At 35.6% G+C, this 25,037-nt stretch overlaps 1 protein-coding gene across 1 annotated transcript in view; it reads right to left on the bottom strand.

The window, feature by feature from the left end:
• The window catches only part of LOC105302910 (vacuolar protein sorting-associated protein 13B), a gene marked incomplete at its 5' end in the record, with an annotated part of 342,584 nt that overhangs the window by 140,728 nt on the left and 176,819 nt on the right, over positions 1-25,037 (bottom strand). Inside the window, 3 exons of the mRNA XM_023521022.1 lie at positions 7,292-7,476; positions 7,836-8,043; positions 10,423-10,625. Of these exons, the coding sequence (XP_023376790.1) occupies positions 7,292-7,476; positions 7,836-8,043; positions 10,423-10,625 (596 nt within the window). The remainder of the gene's footprint in view (positions 1-7,291; positions 7,477-7,835; positions 8,044-10,422; positions 10,626-25,037) is intronic.

The following is a 25,037-nucleotide window of genomic DNA, read 5'->3' as shown; positions in this document are numbered from 1 at the left end:
CTCTTCTAGCTTATGAATTTGCATATGCAATTATGTCCTCTCTTTTCAATTATATTATAAACCTTATGAATAGGGACAGATCTTCTATCTCTTCATATCCTTATTGTCTATACATTGTTGTACCTTACACTGATATTGAGAAGATATTCAATAACTGTTTGTTGATGAGAAATGCTATGAAGTAGGGAAAAAAAGAGATAGATATGTTTATTTCATTTGTTAAAATCTATTCACATTTTCTAAAGGTTTAGATCTGAATTTAAGTATCTATTTAATTTTTCTAATGTAAAGTTTTGCGAACTTGTGTTAATTTTTCCCTAAGTTACCTAAACATTTTCTTTCATTTTTCTCTGACTTTACCACCAGGAATCTTACGTATACCCTAGATAGTTCTTGCGTTAGAGAAGTGCCTGACTTTAGCTTTCATATCTTTCTTTCCTTTTAATCCATAAACTATGTTATCGATGCCAAACTCAGTTTGCATTTCACTTCTGTAACTTTGCTTCCCATCTGTTTAAATTGCTTTGATGACCTCAATCCCTTTAGTGTTTGTCTTGAACTGTAATGCTCAAGCTTTACTCTTAAGATCCTTGGGGGAAAGAAGATATTTAGTTTGGCTGATTGTCACATACAAAATGAAGATTTCTAAAAATTGAGTGCAACACATAAATGAAAATAAATCCAAAAACAAGAATAATATCATATCGAGAGAACAAACACTATGATAGATCTGCGTGAGAATTAAAATATCCATTACCAATTCTACTACAGAGGATGAATTAAAATATTACATTCTGGGAACACTGTACTTCCAAAATGGGCAGTGTACACAATAGGAGGAGAGAGGAAAACTTAGTACGTGCCAGATACAGTACCACAAATTTCTTATTTCTAAGCTCGCTGAAACCATACAAAACCATTCCTTCTAGGTTGATGGTATTACTCTACCTTACAGATTCTAAATATACCAGCATGTAAAATTTAATATGACAAAATTATAAATTGATCACAAAATAAGCTCCTTTTGCTTTCTGTGAACATGAATTTCAGCATCTTTATTCAGAACCTGTGGTTAGTTTAATATTATAGACATGTGTCCCAAATAAATTCCTTCAAGTCACATGGGGAGCCTGTTTATGAATCCCATTATCAATCACGAAAAGATATATAAACAGACAAATGTGAGGTGCTGTATAAGTGAACTGTATAAGGTCAGTTTTTTATGAACTAAATGGTCCTGAAGGAAAAAGTCATCCAAACTTGATTCTGTTTTTAGGACTATACCCAAGGAGATTAACTTATCTTTGTATTTAAGAACTAGCCTCTGTCTAGGGGGCAGTGGGCTTAGCAGAATATTCAATGATCTCACCGAGAGCCTGTGTAATTTAATAACATGAGACTGTGTTTATGGTAGATAATAACACTGAAGTATAACAATGCATCCTGACATAATTCATTTTGTAAAACCAAAAAGCATTCAAGAGCCCCATAAAATAATGATAAACAATGTAATACTTTTGAATAATACAAAATAGGAACATGATATTAATGCATTCATTCATTCATTCAAAATATTTATTGAGCATCTCCATTGCAGTGGGTACTGTAAAGGACATAATGACAAATTAGATATGATTATTTCCTTTAGAAACCTACAATCTAGGAGGGAGACACGATATGGACACAGTTAAAATGTGAGGAATAAGGTGAGAAATAACATAAAAGTGGTGCCATGACACGTTACAGGACTTCAGAGTTCGATGGTATCGTGTTTGAAGCTGGTGTCCAGGAAAAGCTTTGTGAAATAGATGGCATGTGAGCTGCCTGGAAGTGTGGATAGGTTTTCAGCAGATAAAGGAGAAATTCAAGTGAAGAGAGAGTGGCATGGAAGTGGGATGTCATGAGCTGGTTTGGGGAATGCGAATAGGTCAGATGACTAGAGCACAGATGATGTGTAAGGAAGTGAAAGGCAAAGTGGGGTAGAGGTGGAGAAGCTTTGGAAGGCCCTCGAGGTCAGACTAGCAGTGTGACAGAATTACTGAAGGTTTTTTCTCAGGGAAGTGACACAATCCACCTGTCCTTTAAGAATTGAGCAGGATAGTTTGGAAGGAAGAAAGACTGAAGAATGGAATTCCATTTAGGAAGTTCTTTTAGTGGTCCCAGCATTTGCCTTTGAAGGAGAAGCAGAGGGAAGGAAATTAACATTTATTAAGAGCTCACCATGTGTAAGGCATGTATTGTTTTAACTATAATGTTTCATTTAACTCTTGTCACAACTCTGAAAGATAAATAACATTCACTCTACTGTTCAGCTGAGGAAATTAAGCCTCAAAGAGATCACTAAGTTCACTGAGCTAGTAAAATAAAAGGGGAGGGGATCGGGAACCAGTAGTTGAGACTTTAATGTCCACGTTATCTGCACTACAGCATCATGATAAAGGGCCTTCTTCTCATAAGCTCCTTGCAATTCAAGATGGGCGGTTCACTATTTTAGATGCACCTCTGGTACAGACTTAGAGATAATCACATATTACAGGAGAACGACTGTGACAAAAAAGAAGTTCTCCTCGAAAGCTTAAATTAGGGAGACTCTTCTATCCCAAACAACCATAGAAAGTTCCCTGCTAGACAGAGCTTATAATGAGTGGACACTGTCTAACTCACTATAGCTGAATCCCTAGGACCAAGCCTAGGGCCTGGCACTACAAGTACTCAAGGAAAAACTATCGTATTGAATAAAGTCTGCTGTGATTCACACAACATAATTTCTATTCACTACAGAAGTTCCAAGGGAACAAAATAGTTTGGTTGCTTCTAAGATTGTAACCCAGAGTGTTATTTCCACAGATGAGGCTCTTCCCAACCCTTGGAACAAATTCTGCTCCTAGCCAGGGAAATGCAGTAAGTCCTCACTTAATACTGTCAACACAATCTTGGAACTGAGGCGAAACAATGTCTAATGAAACCAATTTTACCATAAGCTAACTGATATAAACAAGAGTTAAGTTCCTGCGGCATTCTCATCAATGTCACGAGGAAATGTTATTTGAAGACGTGCTGGATGAGGACCAGACCAGGAGCGCAGCAGCCTGGCAACCTTTTGCTAGTCCTGTCCTGTTCTTCCCTCTCAGTTGCTGATTCCAGGTGTTCCTTCTCAGCATGGGGACCGCACTCTCCCTTTCAGCTTACAGTAGATGCAACCTGTCTTCCTTAAGCCAGCATTCCTGTCTTTCAACTCTGCCCATATTTCAGTTTCTATCTCTCCAACAGATATGAAATGTGGCAGGACCTCTCTGGTAACCAATTCTTTGCTTGTCGAAACCGGCAAGGCTTCCTTCATGCAGTGCTTTGCTTATGTGGCAAGTCCCCTGTCTAGGCCACTGCAACTGCCTCGGACCTCCTGGACTACTCCAGCGGGTCTATAAAGTCATCACACTCCAGCTCTTTCTGGTCTAGCCTGTGCTTCTGCTTGAGGAAGAGTTTGACAACAGTCATCATAGTAGTAGTGGTAGTGCTTATACTTACATAGCATTTGCTATGTGCCAAGCATTGTTCTATGTGTTTTACAGATATTAATGCATATAATCAACACATTTTTAATAGCCTCTTTTTATTGATGAAAAAAATCAAAAACAAAAACCTGAAGCTGAGAGATTAAGTTACTTGTTTAAGGTGAGACAGTTTGCAAGTGGCAGAGTCAGAATTTGAACCCAAGTCTTCTGGCTATGATTCACCTTTTTAAGCACTGTGTTCTCCTCCCTCTCCCATGGCGATGAGAGGATGGAGTACACATCAGCACTTGCTACCTTAAATGCTCTGTTTAATACAACTGGCATAATACAAGCACTAATAGTTATCAGAGTTATGTTAATAAATATATTAACATTTATGTACAAAGCTGAACCCAAAAATCAGTTAGAAAGAAACTTTTACATGATGCGGAAACTCTGATATATGAGTATTTTCATTTTGACTGAAAATACTACAGATGTTCTGCATTTAGGCAAGTCTAATGATAGTAGGATTCAAAGATAATGCTATTTTATTTAGCAAAAATTATCCAAGAATACTGTTAGAGAAGATAATCATGGATATGACCTTGACAGGAGCAAAAACAAATCTGAGGATTTAAAAATCAAAGTAGAGTTACTAAAAGAGTAGATCTTAAAATTTCTCATCACAATAAAAAAAAAAAAAAAGAAGAAGAAAGCAGAGACTGTTGACATCTTGGCAACTGGATAGCTCTGCACAGTCTAGTTCACTTGACAAAATGATGACACATCACTGTTATTAATTGAGAAGATGAACATCTGACTAAATGTATTATAATCAGGAATTTTAAAAATACTTAAATAAGAATACAATAATACCTATGCTAGTATGTATCTTGGACCTCTCTAATTTACATTATTATTCTGGTTTGTTAAGTATGCATCAGTCATTAAAAATAATTGGTCAATGGAACAGAATAGAGAGCCCAGAAATAAATCCATGCTATATGCTCACTTAATATATGACAAAGGAGGTAAGAATATAAAATGGGGTAAAGACAGTCTCTTCAATAAATGGTGCTGGGAAAACTGGACAGATACATGCAAAAAAAAAAAGCTAGACCACATGCTTACATCATATACAAGAATAGACTCAAAATGGATTAAAGACTTAAATGTAAGACCCGAAACCAGAAAACTTCTAGAAGAAAATAAAGGCAGTAAACTCTCTGATATTACTAATAAGCATTTCTTTTCAGATATATCTCCTTGGGGAAGGGAAACAAAAGAAAAAATAAACAAATAGGACAACATCAAACTAAAAAGTTTTTGTACAGCAAAGGAAACCATCAACAAAACAAAAAGACAACTGATTGTTTGGAAGAAGATATTCACTAATGATACATCTGATAAGGGGTTAATATCCAAAATATATAAAGAACTTACACAATTCAACAACAAAAAAAACCAAACAATCCAATTAAAAAATGGGCAGAAGACCTAAACAGATACTTCTCCAAAGAGGAAATACAGATGGCTAATAGACATATGAAAAGATGCTCAAGGTCACTAACCATCAGAGAAATGCGAATTAAAACTACAATGAGATATCACCTCACACCTGTCAGAATGACTACCATCAATAAATCAAAAAACAACAATCGTTGGCGAGGATGTGGAGAAAAGGGAACCCTCATACATTGTTGGTGAGATTGCAAATTGGTACAGCCACTATGGAAAACAGTACGGAGGTGTCTCAAAAAATTAAAAATGGATATACCTTTTGACTCGGCAATTGTAATTCTGGGTATTTATCCAAAGAAAACCCAAACAATAATTCGTAAAGATCTATGTACCCCAATATTCATGGCAGAAGAATTTACAATAGCCAAGATATGGAAGCAATCTAAATGCTCATCAACAGACGATTGGATAAAGAAATTATGGTTCATATATACAATGGAATATTACTCAGCCATTAAAAAAAAAAATGAAATCCTACCATTTGCAATGACATGGATGGACCTAGAGGTTATTATGCTGAGTGAAATAAGTCAGACAGGGAAAGATAAATATACCGTATGATTTCATTTATATGTGGAATCTAAGAAACAAAAAGAACAAGCTAATCAAAAACAGACTCACAAATATAGTGGACAATTTGGTGATGGACAGAGGCGGGGGTTTGGGGAGCTGGGAGAATAGGGTGAAGGGGTAAAGAAGTACAAATTAGTAGTTGAAGTTGGTCACAGGGGTGGGGAGCACGGTAGAGGGAATGCAGTTAGCATTAATATGATGGCTAGGTGAAGGGCCAGGAGAGAGGGAGCAATTGGGGGGATCATTTTATGAACTATATAGATGTCTAACCAATGTACTGTATACTTGAAACTAATTTAAATAAATAAATTAAAAAATATAAATGCATCACACAAAAAAATTGGTGAATATCTCTATGTATCAGGGGCTGGAGATAAGTGATCAAGACATAAAAGTAGCTTATTTTCTAACAGTAGAGATAAAAAGACCAGAGACCAGTAAATAAACAAATGAATACGATCATTCTGAATAGCAGTAACAGTTATGAGGAAAATAAAACAAAGTAATGTAACACAGAATAAAAAAGTGGTAGTGAGCTAGATAGGATATGACATTTGAGCTGGTATCTGACTGACAAAGATAGGGAGCAGCACGACAGAAATGACTCTGAAGTGGTATGCTCAAGTAGAAAAAGGAGACCTGTGTGGCTGGAGCATAGTGAGAGATGGGGAAACGCACGAGATCTAGTCAGAGAGGTAAAAAAGGCACATATCATAGGTTCTTATAATCGAGATATGTGAATTTTGTCCTAAGCATCAGAGGAAGCCATAATGCTTTAAGTTAGGGGACTGCTGTGACCTGATCTACATTTCTAAAAGTCTCTTTAGCTGCTATTTAGAAAATGCATTACAGGAAGTCAAGAATGGAATTACAAAGACCAATTAGGAAGCTACTATAGTAGGGAACTTATGGCAGCCTGGACTCAAGTTGTACCAGTAGAAACAGAGAGGAATAGATGAAACAGGGACATATTTTTGAGGTAGAACTGACAAGACTTGTTGATGAATTGGATGCAGGGAGTCGGGGAAGGAAGCAATCAGGAAGACTCCTCTGTTTCGAGTGGATGGTTATTATCTAGTAATAGGTGGAACACTAAGAGAAAAACAAATTTTAGGAGAAATTTAGATTCGTAGGATATTAATAAGTAGAATGATAATAGAGTGCTATCCACAATGACATTTACATTAAACTCAGGGAACTGACAAGTAACAAACTTTCATGAAATCATATAGAATGTGATCACTGCTTAGATGGTTTCCCTATTAGCCTTCTCATTACCATTTTTAGCTCTGGAAATGAAACGAAAACTGAGCCATCCATTCTGGCCTTATGTGGATATATTTTACTACATGGAGCGGTTCTAGAAATGCTGAACAGTTGTGAGCACTTGGTAGGTACTCAAAAAATGTGCGGTGCCCTGAATGACACCTTTTTGTCTTAATACAGTTAGTGACCATGTAACCTACCTACGACAGGACCAAGAGTAGAATTGAGAACTCTCAAAATTACCACATACCATGAATCAGAATATTATTCTTGTATTTAAAAATATTGTGTGTTCATGTATGTAAATATACATGTGTGTACTACTCTCTGACACTACTGATGGAAAAAAGCAGATGTGCTCCTCCACGCATTTGTCCTAGTGTCTAATCAGCACTTCCTACAATGTTTTTACTTTAAAATGCATAGTCATTACGTACCTGTAGCATATCACCAAGGTCTGCTGTGCTAATGTCTGGGTCCTCTGTGGTGTTGAAGGGCACAGGAGTTATTCGTACGAGGGTGAGCACTCTAGGTTCTGGGTATCTCCATAACATTGTACCTGGGCTATCTTCGGTTTCGTTGTAAAATAAGACTTCATAGACACCAGGCATTTTCAAAGGTTCTGTTAAATGAAAGTATAATTGATTGTGTACTTTTGAAGGGAAACATTAGTTTATGACAGTAAAATATTAGGAGGATAAAAAAATAGATAAAGAAGCTGGTTGGTCATTTTTATATAGTTTGAGATAGGAACAAAACAAGAATTTTCCCTTAAGAGAGACTGAACGGTAATCTACCATTTTTGTGTGGCAGGATTAATGTACTTTTCAAGTGACTGTGTTATTCTTTAGTAAATGTGCAGTTAAAACACACACACACACACACACACACAAACTCTCTCTCTCTCTCTCTCTCTCTCTGTCTCTGTCTCTCTCTCTCTCCCTCTCTCTCTGTCTCTCTCTCTGAAGTGTCCCTACTCACCAGCATCTCGTATATACTGAAATTGACCTGTCCGCAGGTCATCTGAGCTTTGTTCACTTTTAAACATCTGATTCTTTCCCATGGGAGACGGCACACGCGGCACTGCTTCAGAAGCTTGCACTTCAAAACTGCCCTCTTCACTGAGGTATCCATTGAGCAATTCATGTAGAAGAACTAAACAATTCAAATGTTCTTGACCCCAAAAAACCTTTAAAATTATATGAAAAATTTTAGTGGCTTTTAAACACAAACATTTCATGAAGATAATTAGGTATAATCATGTTTGAATTAATACATGAGTGCAATTATGTTCAATTTAATTACTGATAATAACTAAACTATAATTTCTAAGAAGAAATTGACCTATGGGATGTAATTCTATTACTTGAGTAAATATAGAAAAACAAGAAAATCAATTACACCATATGAATTATAATCAATTTTAAATGCTGAATTAATGATAAAATTATGTTAATGTGAGGCAATGTTTATTAATTAACTTAGCTAAGAGGGAAAAGAACACCTATTACAATGTGAGAAGGCAATGAAGATACTCTATCTAGGCCAAAATGTTAATAAAATAATAAATAACCTTGTAGAATAGCTTCATACGTTTTGTCATGAGATTAAATAAAAACATTTCAATTATACGGTTCTTTTCTTTGCACTTTTACTTTTAAGAGAAAAAAGAGAGAAAAGATACTAAATGAACCTGAACTCAAAAGTCCCCCAAATCCAATGTTTAGTGAGAATGTGCAAACACACAGTATGTCACACTCCCTGAGAACTGACTGTAGAGGAGCTACAGTAGAATTTCAGAACAAAGGTCTTGGTTTTCGTCAAATAGAAAGGATCCAGTTCACCTTTTCTGTGTGTGAAGAATATTAGTCTATAATAGAAGTCTGACCAGTAGGTAAGAATAATTAATGTCAGAGGACTCAAAATTTCAGTAATATTAAGTTTCTCTGAATATATTAGATAAAGACAATACAACCATTAATTCTAAGAAAACCACACAACACAGAAAAAGAAAAAAGAATATAAAGAAGCAGGATAACGCTATACTTTGTGGCTAAGTTTTAAACCCTGGGGCTTAGGTCCTGCTTTCTGGAACTAAGGCATCTCAGAAATGAAAGTAAGTCTACTTTTGTTCTCATCAGTATTATTTTTATTGGATCTGGAAAAACAGAGATAGGTGAAGTCAAGCTGGGGAGAGAAACAGTGTGCTTCTGCCTTTAAATTGTCAAGAGATAGTGAATTTATAATGTAGAGGTAATATAATTTGGTTTTGCTCTTATTGTTTTCAATGTGGAGTTACTTTGCTGCCTTAAAAAAATGGTAACACAATTAATATTCTTGATAAAACAACACAAAACTACATGCTTATTGTTAAGTGTGTGAAGATTTCTGATAGATGTGGAGAATCTCCATACACAAAGCAGTAAGTTATGAGGATCCCCCCACATCTAGCTCTGTCAGGAAGAAAACTGATGAATACATTGAAGCAACACAATTTTTAGATGAAAACAAGAAATTCATATGAAATATGCCTCCATCATTGACAAATTAGTCATTTCCATTTTTCTATAATTGTGAATTTCTCAGGCTTTTTGAATTTGTGTCAACTTTGGGGGATATCGACTCATAGAAAGAATACATTCAAGTTTATCTAGTAGAAAATTATCAAGAAATAAGTTGAATACTCTCACACATTTTGTACTTGGCTCTAAATCAAATGCATAAAAGGGCGCAAAGTGCCTTGTATGTCAAGTGTTAGTCATTAGACATCATAATTTAATCTAAAGAATCTGTTGTTAGAAAGTTATTTACTGCTTATATTCTGCTGATTACACTGTGCTTGAGACAGGTTGACTACTTGAAATTAGAAAAGTCTACACATTAGAAAAAGTTTAACGATCCAGCAATTCCACTCCTAGTCATACAGCAAAGAGAAATGAAAACATACGTCCATGTAAAAACTTGTACATAAATGTTCACAGCAGCACTATTCGTAATAGCCAAAAGTGGCAAGAACCCAAATGTCCATCAATTAATGAATGAACAAAATGTCTCATATCCATATAATGGAATTATTATCGGTCATAAAAAAATAACAAAGTACTGGCACCTGCTACAACACGATGAACCTTGAACACACTATGCCAAGTGAAAGAAGCCACTCACATATTTACATGAAATGTCCGGAAGAATCAAATATGCAGAGACAAAATAGATTAGCGGTTGCCTAGGTCTGGCGAGCAGATTAGGGAGTAATGGGGAGCAAATGCTAATGGATACAGGGTGTTGAGGTGTGTGGAAATGTTCTTAAATGGGTCGTAGTAATGATCATACAACTCTGTGAATACACTAAAAACCTAGTGAGCTGTGTACTCTAATTAAGAGGATTGTATGGTATGTGAATTATATCTCAATAAAGCTGTTAAAAAGTTTAATAAAATAGCAATGTGACGATACCCTTTCTCACCACATCAAGATTTAGTAAAAGATTTAAAATTTAGTAAAGACTTAAAAAATGAACAAAGGCTAGTTAAAAACTTATGGGAAAATGGGGCCGACCCCCACAGACCTGCAGCAGACCTCCTCTCAAATCAACGGACATCTTCGGTATGGACAGTTCGGGGCCTGGACTGCCACTGTGCTTACACCACTTAGCCTCCAGACTGGCAGTAGCACAACACGGTCCTATCAAAATTCGACTTCTTTCTTTGAGACTTGTTTTAAGGAGAAAATCATTTACACTGAGTAGAAATGATGACCCAAGAATTACACCTGAAAAAAAAGAAATGGAGAGGGGTATATATTACAATCCTTCCTCGTCAAAAAATATGTTTAGGCAAGAACCACCTTTTTAAAGACTATTAATTCGTCCTTTGTCAGAGTCTTCTTTTTTCAGTTGGTTTTCCACCAGTTTTATGCCATTCAGAGAAAATTCTAGTTATGAAGCAGGTATACCTCATTCACATTCCTAACAAAGCAATATTTGCCAAAACATTTTGACTTTTTCCATGTGTGAGCATTTTAAATTTTATGAGTAGAGACATTTTCATTAAATTGTGCAAGTTTTTCAAACAAATACATTAAGAATAAGAACAGCTGCTTCATTTGTCTATTGTTAACATGATGAGAAAGAGCACTCTTCTGTGATTTCTTACAGTAAAAGTATAGTATATTACTCTGCTAGACACTCAAGTCTTTGACTGGCCCATGTTAAAATCAAAACAATCAAAATATATAACATGTGTTTTCTAAAAATTTTAGTTTAATCCAAACTTCACACATCATAACCACTTGAAGTTTACAAAGTCTTAAAAACAGATAGTGGCAGGTTAGATTTATGAGAAAAACTATATGCTATAGTTCAAAGTAAATATGCCCAGAAAAGGAATACACTTTAAAATGTAGGTTTTCTTTTGAACTTAAACTAGAAGTGTAGATCAAAACCTTTTCATAAAACCAATGGCACACTTTAAGATATTTGGATGCAAAGTTAGAGTGGTGGGTTAACTTTCCCCCAAGGAGCTCATATTCTGAATTGTCACTGTGAATATTGAATTTCACCAGACCATGTTTGAAATGCCCATGGCTTATTTTTCTAATGATATTTGATCCTCAAAAGAGATGAAAGATTAAAAAACACCTTAGGCTGACAGTATACACTTTTCAAAGTACAGTACCCACATTGACTTTTCAATTCTTTGGAGACTCGAAAACAGCATATATGTTCCTATTATGAAAATAAGACACACAACTTTTAATCCTCCACAGAAGACATCACACCCGCAGAAGTGTCAGGGATAAGACTTTTGTCACAAATTATGTTGGTGAAAATTAATCTCTTAAATATTTTCATCAAATACTTTGTGGCACTAAGACTTTCATTTCATTTACACAATTGTCTTCATTTAAAGCCACACTTTAAGAAAAAAAAATAAAACAGGAAAAAATTAGAATCAGGCCCCAAATACCTAAGAATCAAATATCATCTTTTTTAACAGAGTTGAGAACTTGAGTCATAACTTCTTGACTTAAATGTATTACATTTCCTGAAAGAGTTAAGACTTTTTAACAGTAAATATCTGCTAAATGAAACATACTAATTCATTAGTCAGTAATTTGTCATAGTGGGATTATGAAAATGTAGGCTCAATTCAGTACAATCATCCAGCAAATGAGCATTAAGGGAATGTCAGAATTGTGTTACCCTTTATTCTCAAATATATGTATCTTTATATCTCCAATGAAATACCCAATTATCTGGTGGTAATCTTAATGTGAGTTGTATTGGTTCCCCATACACCAAGTGTTTAATACCAAAGGCCCCCTAGGTTGCTTATCTTATTTAATGTTTATCATTATCTCATCAGGCACCAAGACTGAAAAATCTTGGGGCCTACTTTGAGGGCTCTTATTCTCTTTAGTAGGTTTCTAAGACTTATCAATTTCTATATTATTCTATCCAACTCCATTATTTTAAAACATCAAGGAAGAGAGACCTCAGTAATCTAAGTGACTGACAGGGAAGACCACCACATCATTTTCAATCTCCACTAGACTGTGATTGTCTTGGAGACAAGGACCATCTTATTCAGCACAGTACTGGGTGCAACAGTAGCCATTTAAGACATATTCCACTGAACTGGGCTAACAGTTTAGAATCCAAAGCTATTTTCAGCTGTCTTAATATATTTCTTAGTTGACAGGAAAGCAAAGTACTTAAATATGTCACTCCATTTGCATCACTGTATTATAGAACAATAAAATTGGATGGAAGAGACTTTAGAAGCTACCTAGTCCAAGTTCCCTTTCTCTCTAAAAAAAAAAAAGAACCGCACAAAAATTTTCAAATTTGAAATAACATTAGACTTACCTAAAAGCTACTTAGAGTTGCCACTTACCCTTCATCCAGCTATGTAACCATAGTACAAATACTGGAATAACAAAATTCACATTGATATAATACTATTAAAAAATCTACAAATCTTATTTAAGTGTTGCCATTTCCCCCTTTTTCTGGTCCAGAATCCAATCTAGGATTCCCACTGGATTTAGTTGACAAGTCTCCTTAGTCTTCTTTATTCTGTGCCAGATCCTCTGGCTTTCTTTGTTTTTCTTGACCTTGATGCTCATCCAGGCCAATTATTTTGCAGAATGTCTCTCAATTTGTGTTTATCTAACGTTTTCTCATTAGAATGAGGTTATGCATTTTTGGCAAGAATATAAGAAAAGTAATGTCCTTCTCAGTGTATCATATTTGGGTAAGTAGTAATATTAACTTTGATTACATGGCCAGATTTTGCCACTGCAAAGTTATTATTTTTCCATTTGTAAATAATAAATATCCTTGGAGAGGTATTTGGAGATTATGCAAGTATTCTTTTTCTACATCAAACTTTTACTTATTAACGTTAGCATCCATCAATGGTTCTTGAATGCAACAATTATTATTGTGGTGCATGATTATGTTGACTTCCTATTTCTTTTATTCTCTCACATTTATTAATATTCTACAATAAAAAGAGCTGTCGCTTTTATCCCATTTATTAGTTCAATTATTTATATCAGTATGGACTCAGGGATATTTATTTTATTTTATGAGTTATAATCTATTATTATTTACTATGTTGTTTAAATTGAAATAGCTTTGGCCATTGGGAACCCCTTCAAGTTAGTTCCTGTGTCCTTTTGCTATAAGCTATCACTTTTTTGAGAGCTGCTTTGCTTTCTGGCTACAAAATGTTTCAGCCTCCAACGGGGTCCAAGATACCAGTGTAAGAAGACCCTGTACTCACCTTCTCTCACGTGAACTGAATATACACTTACATATAGAACAATTCCTCCTGAAAAAGAAATGAGGACTGATTGAACAGCTTCTGCACAACAAACAATAGAGAGACTACATAGAAAAGGGTAGGAGAGATGAAGACACAATAAAAACAGTTACCCTGTCCCTGACGTGGTGACCTATAGTAGGGAGGGATATCACTGAGGGATAACCCTGAACTACAGTGGAAAAACAGTGCCTTAAAGGGTACCTAGATTATATGTGAAGGAAATCCACTTACCAACCCTAGAGAGTCTGTCAATAGATACCAAGGTGGTGTTGGTGTGGCATGCCCTGAGATAGCCCTGGCCTGCACTGATCCAACCATGCTGCTAAGGCAGCCCTGGTGCAACATGCCCTGGGAACGCACCCAGCCCAAGCTCACTCCAGCTGTCTCACCAAGTTGACTCTGAAACAGTGCACTCTGGGACCTGTCCCTGGCTTGTATGTGTTCTAGCTGCAGCTGTCCCACAAAGGCAGCCCTAGTGTGGTGTATCCTGGGAACCCCCAAGCCCATTCCAGCTCTAGCTGTCCTGTGAGGGTAGCCCCTGGGTGCAGCACACCCAGGGATCCTCTGATCTGGGTCCACTCGACCTCCAGCAATTCCACCAGGGTTGTCCTGGAGTGGACCACCACCCGCCCATGCCTACTCCATTTCCAGCTGTCCTTCCAAAGTGGTCCCAACACAGCTCACCTGGAGACCTATCTGGCCTACGCCCACTTCCACTCCAAGCCAGCCTGCCATGTAGGCATGCAGCCTACATAGTGGTTGCTTCTACCAAGGCCATTCCTTCAAGACCAGAAAAAGCAGCTGTCTCGCCTATTTGCAGAAACAAACACAGAAAGTCAAACAAAATGAGGAGACAAAAGAATATACTCTGAACAGAGAGAACAAGATAAACTCCAGCTTCCACCCAAAACCATAATGAAATGGAGATAAGTAATTTATCTGATAAAGAGTTTAAAGTAATGGTCATAAGGATACTCACCAAACTTGGGAGAAGAATGCAAGAACAAAGTAAGAACTTCAACAAAGAGTTAGAAAATATAAGAACCAGTCAGAACTAAAAAATACAATAATTGAAATGAAAAATGCACTCGAGGGAATCAACAGCAGATTAGATAACACAGAAAAATGGACCAGGGATTTGGAAGACAGAATAATAGAAATCACCCAATTAGAACAGCAAAAAGAAAAAAGAACTTTGAAAAATGAAGATTGCTTGAGGGGCTGCTGTGACAATATCAAATGTAATAACATTCACATGACAGGGGCCCCAAAAGGAGGAGAGAAAAGAGAGTAGAAAACTTATTTGAAGAAAGAATGGCTGAAAACTTCCTTAACCTGGGGAAGGAAACAGACCTCCAGGTCCAAGAAGCACAGTCAGTAGTCCCAAACAAGATAAACTCAAACAGATCCACATCAAGGCCTATTATAATTAAAATGACAAAAGTTAAAGAAAGAATATTAAAGGCAGAAAGAAAAAACAACTAGTCACATACAAGGAAAATCTCATAAGGCTATTAGTTGATTTTCCAGCTGAAACTTTGCAGGCCATAAAGGAGTGGCAGGATATATTTAAAGTGCTGAAAGGAAAAAACATACAAATCAAGTATATACTACATGGCAAGTTTATCATTCAGAATTAAAGGAGAAATAAGGAGTTTCCTAGAGAAGCAAAAAGCTAAAAGAATTCATCACCACTAAACTGGTCTTACAAGAACGTTAAATGGTCTTTTTTAAGTGGAAAAGACCACAACTAGAAGTAAGAAAAAAGATAAAAATAAAAATATCACTGGTAAAGGCAATGTATAGGAAAGGCAGTGGATCACCCACTTACGAAGACAAGATCAAAGTTAAAAGACAAAAGTAGTAAAATTAACTATAACTACAGTAAGTAGGGGATACACAAAATAAAAAGATGTAAAATATAATTAAAAAACATAAAATGGGGAGATAGTAAAATTGTAGTGCTTTTATAATGCAATCGAACTTAAATGCCTATCAATTTCAAATAGACTGTTATATATATAGGTCAATATTTATGAACCTTATGGTAACCACAAACCAAAAACTTATAATATATAGATACAATATATAGATATAGATATAGAGAGAAAAGAACCCAAACATAACACTAAAGAAAAACAAATCACAAAGGAAGAGAATAGCCAAGACATGGAAACAACCTAAGTGTCCATCGATGGATGAATAGATAAAAATGATGTAAAATATAGATATAGATATATAGATATAGATATAGAGAGAAAAGAACCCAAACATAACACTAAAGAAAAACAAATCACAAAGGAAGAGAATAAGAGAAGAAAGAAACAAAATTACATGAACCAAAGACAATTAAAAGATAGTACATATCTATCAATAATTACTTTAAATGTAAATGGATTAAATGCTTCAATCAAAAGACAGGGAGACTGACTAGATAGAGTAAAAAACAAGACACGTCTAAATGCTGCCAGCAGAGACTCACTTCAGATTTAAAGACACAGACTAAAAGGGATGGAAATGATATTGTATGCAGAAAGAAATTAAAAAAAAAAAAAAAAGCTGGGGATCAATCTTATCCGAAACAATGTAGACTTTAAAACAAAGACTGTAACAAAAGACAAAGAAAGACATTAGGTAATGATAAAGGGGTCAATTCAAGAGGATATAACATTCGTAAATATATAGGTACCCAACATAGAAGCAACTAAATAAAGCAAATATTAACAGCTGTAAAGAGAGAAACTGACAGTACCACAATAATATTAGAGGACTTTAATATCCCACTTATATCAATGGATAAATCATCCAGATAGAAAATCAGTAAGGAAACGCTGGCCTTAAAAGACACATTGGATCATGTGGACTAAACAGATATATTCTGAACATCATCCCAAAAGTGCAGAATATGCATTATTTTCATGTGCTCAAGGAACATTCTCTAGGATCAATCACATGTTAGGCCACAAAACTAGACTCAATAAATTCAAGAAGAGTGAAACTGTATCAAGCATTTTTCCCAATCGCAATGATATGAAACTAAGAATTAGTAACAAGAGGAAAACAGGAAAAAACACAAACATGTGGAGACTAAACAACATGCTAATAAAAACCAATGGGTCAATGAAGAAATCCAAGAGGAAATAAATATCTTCAGGTAGAGAAAATGTAAACAGTTTTAAGAGAAATTTCCTACCTAGCAACAGGCCGACCTCAAGAAATAAGAAAAATCCCAAATAAGCAATCTACCTTTACACCTAAGTAACTAGAAAAAGAACAGACAAAGCCCAAGTTCATAAAAGAAAGGAAATAATAAGGAACAGAGTAGAAATAGAGACTAAAAAAACAACAGATCAATGAAACTAAGAACTGGTTCTTTGAAAAGATAAAGTCAATAAACCTTTAGCCAGAGTTATCAAGAAAAAAAGAAAGTGGGTCCAAATAAATAAAATCAGAAAAGAAAGAAGTTATAACTGACACCATGGAAATACAGAGGACCATAAAAGAATTTTACTATTATATGTCAACAAATTGGAAAACCTAGAAGAAATGAATAAATCCTAGAAACACACAATCTTCCAAGACTAAAACATGAAGAAATAGAAAACCTGAATAGACTGTTTACAAGTAATGAAATTGAATCAGTAATTTAGAAACTCTCCAAAAACAAAAATCTAGGACCAGATGGCTTCGCAGGTGAATTCTACAAAACATTTAAAGAAGAATTAATACTTATTCTTCAAAAATTGTTCCAAAAAGTTAAAGAGGAAAAAATACTTTCAAACTCATTTTCTGAGGCCAACATTATCCTGATACCAAAACCAGAGACATCGCACAAAAAAAAGAAAATTAGAGGCCAATATCCCTGGTGAACACAGATGCAAAAATCCTTAACAAAAATATGAGCAAACCAAATTCACTAAAACATTAAAAGGATCATACACCATAACCAAGTGGGATTTATTCCAGGGATACAAAGATGGTTTAACATCTGCAAACTGATCAATGTGAGAGTTCAAGTTAATAAAGTGAAAGATAAAAATCACATGATCATCTCGATAGATGCAGAAAAAGCATGACAATTTAACATATATTTATGATAAAAACTCTCAACCAAGTGTGTATAGAGGGAATATACTGCAACATAATAAACGCTGTTTACAATAAACCCACAGCTAACATCGTACACAACAGTGAAAAACCAAAAGCTTTTCCTCTAAGATCAGGAACAAGACAAGGATGCCCACTCTCACCACTGTTATTCAGTATAGTAGTGGAAGCTATAGCCACAACATTAGGCAAGAAAAATAAATAAAATGCATCAAAATTGGAAAGAAAAAGTGGAACTGTCACTATTTGCATATAACATTACACTGTATATGGAAAACCCTAATGACTCCACCAAAAAACTATTAGAACAAATAAATGAATTCGGTAAAGTTTCAGGATACAAAATTAATATGAAGAAATTGGTTGAATTTCTATACACTAATAACAAACTATTAGAAAGAGAAATTAAGAAAATAAACCCATTTATAATTGCATAAAAAAAGTAAAATACCTAGAAATAAATTAAACCAAGGAAGTGAGAGGTCCATACTCTGCAAACTATAAGACATTGATGAAAGAAACCAAAGACGATACAAATAAATGGAATGATATACTGTGCTCATGGATTGGAAGAACTAATATTGTTAAAATCTCTACACTATCCAAGGCAATCTACAGATTCAATGCAATCCCCATCAAAGTACCCATGGAATTAGAACAGATAATCCTAAAATTTGTTTGGAACCACAAAAGATCCCAAAGAGCCAAAAGGAATCTTGAGAAAGAAGAAGCAGGCTGAAGGTATAATACTCCTTGATTTCAAACTTTTCTACTAAATCATCATAATCAAAACTGTATGGTACTGACATGAAAACAGACATATAAATCAAAGGAATAGAATAGACAGCCCAGAAATAAACACATGCATATATGATCAATTAATATATGACAAAAGAGGCAAGACTGCTACATGCAAAAAATGAAACTGGAAAATTTTCTTACAATATATACAAAATTAAATTAAAGATGGATTAAAGACTTGAATGTAAGACTTGAAACCATAAAACTCCCATGAGAAAACAAAGGCAGTAGGTTCTTTGACATCAGTCTTAACAATATTTTTGGATCAGTCTTCTCCACAAGGCAACAAAAGCAAAAATAAACAAGTAGGATTACATCGAAATAAAGAGCATTTGCACAGTGCAGGAAAACATTAACAAAACAAAAAAGCAACCTACAGAGTGGGAATGATATTTGAAATCGTACATCCAAATGGGCTAATATCCAAAAATATATAAAAATTTATACATCTTAATATAAATAAAAAAGACCAATTAAAAAGTGGGCAGAGGACTGAATAGACATTTTTCCAAAGAAGACATACAGATGGCCAACAGGAACATGAAAAGATATTTAACATCACTAATCAGAAGGGAAATGCAAATCAAAACCACAATGAGATATCACTTCACACCTGTGAGAATGGCTATGATCAAAAAGACAAAAAAATAACAAGTGTCGGGGAGGATGTGGAGAAAAAGGAACCCTTGTACACTCTAGTGGGAACATAAACTGGTGCAGCCACTACTGAAAACAGTGTGGATGTTCCTCTAAAATTTAAAACTAGAACTGCCATTCAACCCAGCAATTCCACTTCTCGGTATTTACCCAAAGAAAACAAAAACACTAAATCGAAGAGATATACGCTCATTGTCCTGTGTCCATTGCCTAATTTAGAATAGCCAAGATATGAAAACGAGCTAAGTGTTCATCAACAGATAAATGGATAAAGAAGATGTGCCATATATACACAATGGAATATTACTCAGCCATAAAAAAGAATAAACTCTTGCCATTTTTTACAAGATAGACAGACCTAGAGGGTATTATGCTATGTGAAATAAGTCAGAGAAAGGCAAATACCAGTGATTTCACTTATTGTGGAATCTAAAAATCAGAACAAATGAACAAACAAAGCAAACAGAAACAGATTTATATATATGGGAAACAGACTGGTGATTATCAGAAGGGGAAGGGTTGGGGGGCAAGAAAAACAGGTGAAGGAGATTTAGAGATACAAACTTCCAGTTTTAAAATAGTTAAGTCATGGTGATTTAATGCAGAACACAGAGAATATAATTAACAGTATTGTAATAACTTTGTATAACTAGACTTATTCTTAGCCAAAGAACTAAGACAGACATAAAGGACAACTTTATGGAAGCAATGGTAATTATCAAAGAAAAGACTATCAAAAGAAAGGGTTGATATTACTCCCTAGAAGTCTTGTTAAGAATGGGCTTAACAACATTTTGTCTGGACCTTACAGATGAATGAGATTTACCTTTCTCATTTTATAGCAGCCTTCATTTATACAAAGATATTTGAGAACACATGATAAAATCTCCTTTGTAGAAGTAACTTAATACATACATAATACGGATCTCACCTGATATTTCTGCCATGCAGGTACTACTTCAAAATACTGATATTGTACTATCTAAATTAGTTTCTGAGGTTTTGCCTAAAAAAAAAAAAAAAACTAGTACAAATGACAAAATTTTTATTATTATGTGTTATGTATATTCCTCAGAACGTGTCTCTCTCTTCTCAAAGAAGAATTTAGGTAAGGTTGATGGAAGGCTCTTCTTAACTCCCCAAACTTACACAATTATAAGCATTCATTGACTAGGGTGAGAAAGGATATAAGAAAAAATTCTAGACTTGAATTATTACAAAAACAAATATAGAAATGTTGACAGTGTTTGTATCACTACATACACTGCATAAACACAGGAACACTTCACAACTGTTATACAAATTCTACTCTTTTTTGCTTTGGTAGGAAGCATGGGATACCTAAAAATCTCAGGAGAGTAAAGATAAAAGTAGGGACTGAAAACTCAGGAAAACGGAATTACGAAGTCAAAGGTCAGGCAGACATTCGAGAGCCTGCGAGGAATAGAAAGAGAGCGGGCCAGACTCAGGTGAGCACTGAGGGCAGAAGGCACAACGTGCCTGAGATACGGAGACCTTGCAGTTGAGGCAAGCACTGACCCAGTTATAGCTGTATTCCAGGATTATCAGAATCTAATGACTGGTTTTCCACAAAGCACACTACTAGGGCTGGGAACCTGCCATACTTTACAGATTTTCACATTTAGTACTCTGGAGTTAGATTTGGTTCAGGGATGACCATGTGAGAACCAAGGAGGTACAATATTCTTGCTCTTTTGGTTTTGAAGTTAAGGAAATGAAGACACTGAAGCTCTTGGCGGCTACCACGTGGAGACTGAGGCTGAAGCTGTGTAATATGAAGGAAGATCCAATGGGTTAGCCATACCTGAGGATAGCTCTGGTCGCAAGCTTCTTACCTACATGAGACTGCTTAAACCAGTTTGTTGCATTTTCTTCCATTTATAACCCAAAGCATCCTAACTGATATACATTCTATAAAAGGATTCCCAAGGGTAATCCTCAGTCTTTTATTCTTCCCCCACCCCCACCCCAATCTCTTATTTCAGTGAAATTATCTACTCACATGGTTTTATAATTTCTTTGACAGTATCCATAACCACACCTAATTCTTAACCACATGCTTCTCCCATGCTTCTGTCTATAAAAACTTGGGATAACATGGATCACCTCCAACTTGATATTTATGTATGCGTGTATTCATTATTCAAACAACATTTATTGGTTATCTACCATATACTGGACCTATAAAGATAAAGTGAATAATTTGCAATTTTCTTTCACATTAGATTTTTCCTTGGCAATTTGTTAGCCTCAAAGTTTGAGACTGCAGTAAGTAAGTACTAGAGGAAAGAAAAGACAACCAACAACATTCATAATACGGACTGCCAAGCAAATGAACTAGTGAAAAACATGAACACCTCATCATCATACAAACCCTATTCTTTTTTCCTTCTTTTAATTCATTTCTATGCTTTTAATTCCTTCATTCTGATCAAGTATTTTGAGTATATATGTGCAAGTTCCTGTTTATTTTTTCTCTTTATCCTTTCATTCTTTTTCCCAATAGCCTATCTCTCATTCTAAACTTACTTTTCCTAATCCTTTTACATTTTGTATTTGCCTATACCTCAGGTCTACTGGCATTGATCATAGGTTTGTTTAGCACACAGGTAAGCACTGAGAATTTAAGATGCTAATAAGGCTGGCAGTGAGGAGACAGAAACATCTACTGCCTAAATGCATTAAGAAAACAAACGCATGGACAATTGGATTAAACATGGCGGCATGACAGACGTTCCCAGATCTCTCCCCCTAAAACAACAATAAGCTGAACATCTAAAACTCAACAAAAAACACCCAAATTGCATACCAGCACGTCTGAGTGTGGGATCTGCACATAAGAGCTACCAGAGGTCACAACCCCGGGTGTCAGGCAGTGGATTGGGAGAAACAAAGAAGCTGCCTCTCTCAGCTGGAGCTCCCTGTAGGAGACGAGGGAAGGGAGAAGGTGCGGCAACTTCCCTGAACAGTCCTGCCTGGGAAAGCTGTGAGTTCCACATGGCTGGCGGCAGTGCCCAGTCATCAGGGCAGAAGGGAGAGAAACAGAGAGGGCAGAAAAACAACAGTTGATTTTTACCAGCTGCAGTTGCAAAACTGAGGCTGAGCCACAGCCTCCATCCCATAACCCAGAGGGCCCCTCCCCAATATCCTCCAAGACAGAACACCACGGAGTCCCATGGGAATCAGAGCAAATGCTATCAAAACTGTCACCAACACTGACAGGAACTGAGACTGAGGGTAGCGAGCATGATTAAACATCTATAAGGAAAAAAAAAATATTATGAATACTTTATGTAAAGCAGAGATCAAAAGCAGAGATCCAAGAAGCTTAGATGCCACCTACTGGAAACTAAAAGAAAACATCTTCTTTGCAAAAGGCTAGAGACCATTATATGATAAATCTTTCTGGAAAAAAGAAAAGCAGAATACACTTCCTTTAATGCCCAGTCGGAGAAATAGTCCTTGAAACACCATGAACAACCAAGGTGATAAGGCATCTCAGAAAGAAAGAGAAAAATCTCCAGAAAATAAGCTTACAGACAGAGAAATATGCGACTTAAATGACAGAGAATTCAGGATGGTACTTCTGAAAAAAACTCAATGAGATCTAAAAATACTCAAATCAACAATTTCAGGAATTGAAACAACAACTAGATGAGAAGAATGAGTTCTTTAGCAAGGAGACTGAAACCCTCAAAAAGAACCAAATAGACCTTCTGGAGATAAAGAACGTATTGCAAGAGCTGAAAAATGAAATAACAAGCTTGAGAAATAGAGCTGACCAAATGGAGAAAAGGATCAGTGATATCAAAGACAGAAATCTAGAAATAAATCAGAAGGAAGAGAGAAACTGTAGAATGAAAAATAATGAAAGAGAACTAGCTGATACCATCAGGAGAAGAAACATAAGAATAATGGAAATTCTTGAAGGTGAGGAAAAGGAGCAGGGATTAGAAAGCATTTTCAGACAGATAGTTGACGAGAATTTCTCAAATCTAAGGAATGAGCTGGAGCTTGGAATTCAAGAAATCAATAGAACATACAATTATCTCAACCCAAAAAGGCCTTCCCCAAGACACATTGTATTAAAATTATCAAAAATCAACGACAAAGACAAAATTCTCAGGGCAGCCAGGGAAAAGAAGATGGTAACCTATAAAAGAAAACCCATTAGATTATTGTAGGACTACTCAGCACAAACCTTAAAAACCAGAAAGGAGTGGAATCAAATATTGAAACTATTAAATGAAAGGAACTACCATCCAAGGATAATGTATCCAGCTAAGCTCTCCTTTAGATATGAAGGAGAAATAAAGACCTTCCAGACATACAAAAATTGAGAAAATTCTCCACTAAGAGGCCTGCACTACAGGAAATACTGAAAGGGGTCAGCTCACCTAAAACAAAATGATAAAAAAAATTACATAATTAGAAGTAAGGTGACTAGTAGGCTGATAAAAGCAGAGGAGAGCAACCCTTACTACAAACAGGGCACTATAAGCTTAAAATAAGAAGAGATTTGCTGTAGCAAGATAGTGATGAACATTCAGCAGACATAGGAACAAATTGAGACAACAATGACTGAAAAGGGGAGGATTCAAAGATTCAAATTCGCAAAGGGGAATGGAGATAAGGCACGCGCAGAAGCAAAGGGATGACTATATATATAGAACTATCCTTTACATATTTGTCATGGTAACCATAGTCCAAAGATTTAGGACCGAAGTATATAACATAAAACAAGAAGGACAAGGGAGAAAACCTACAAAAGCCAACCAAAATAAAGAGGACAGAAGCGCAAGGACAATGAAGCAATGGAAACACCGAGCTACTAGAAAGTAAAAGATAAAATGGCTATAAGACCTTATATTTCAATAATTACCCTAAATGTAAATGGATTGAACTCACCAGTAAAAAGGCACAGAGTTGCAGAATGGGTCAAAAAACAAAACCCAACCATATGCTGCCTCCAGGAGACACATCTCAGTTCCAAAGACAAATACAGACTCAAAGTGAAAGGGTGGAAAATGATATTTCAAACAAATGGCATTCAGAGAAAAGCGGTACTAATATCAGACGAAATAGACTTCAAAATTAAAAAGGTAAAGGAAGATACTGAGGGACACTTCATAATGATAAAGGGAATCATGTAGCAGGAAGACATAACACTTATTAATATCTATTCTCCTAATCAGGGAGCCCCGAAATATGTAAAGCAATAATTAATAGAACTAAAGGGAGAAACGGACCAAAACACTATCATGGTAGGGGACCTAAATACCCCACTGTCGGATACAGACAGATCATCCAAACAGAAAATCAATAATAAAATAACATTCTTAAATGACACATTAGAACAACTGGACATAATTGACACAAACAGAGCCTTCTATCCCAAAACAGCTGCTTATACATTCTTCTCCAGTGCACATGGAACATTCTCAAGGATTGACCACATACTGGGACACAGAGATAGCCTCAACAAATATAAGAGGTCTGAAATTATACCAACCATATTCTCTGATCATAATGCTTTGAAACTAGAGATCACTATAAAAAGAAAGCAAGAAGAACCACAAATAAATGGAGATTAAACAGCATACTACTGAAGAATAACTGGGTGAGAGAAGAAATAAATAGAGAGATTAAGAGATATACAGAACTGAATGATAATGATAGTACAACACATCAAAACTTTTGGGACATGACAAAAGCGGTCATAAGAGGAAAGTTCATGTCATTACAAGCCTACCTCCAAAAACAA

This window comes from Pteropus vampyrus, unplaced genomic scaffold (genome assembly GCF_000151845.1).
Source record: "Pteropus vampyrus isolate Shadow unplaced genomic scaffold, Pvam_2.0 Scaffold287, whole genome shotgun sequence".
Lineage (NCBI taxonomy): Eukaryota > Metazoa > Chordata > Mammalia > Chiroptera > Pteropodidae > Pteropus > Pteropus vampyrus.
The sequence above is the reverse complement of the archived record's forward strand: the minus strand, read 5'-3'. Positions and strand labels throughout refer to the sequence as shown.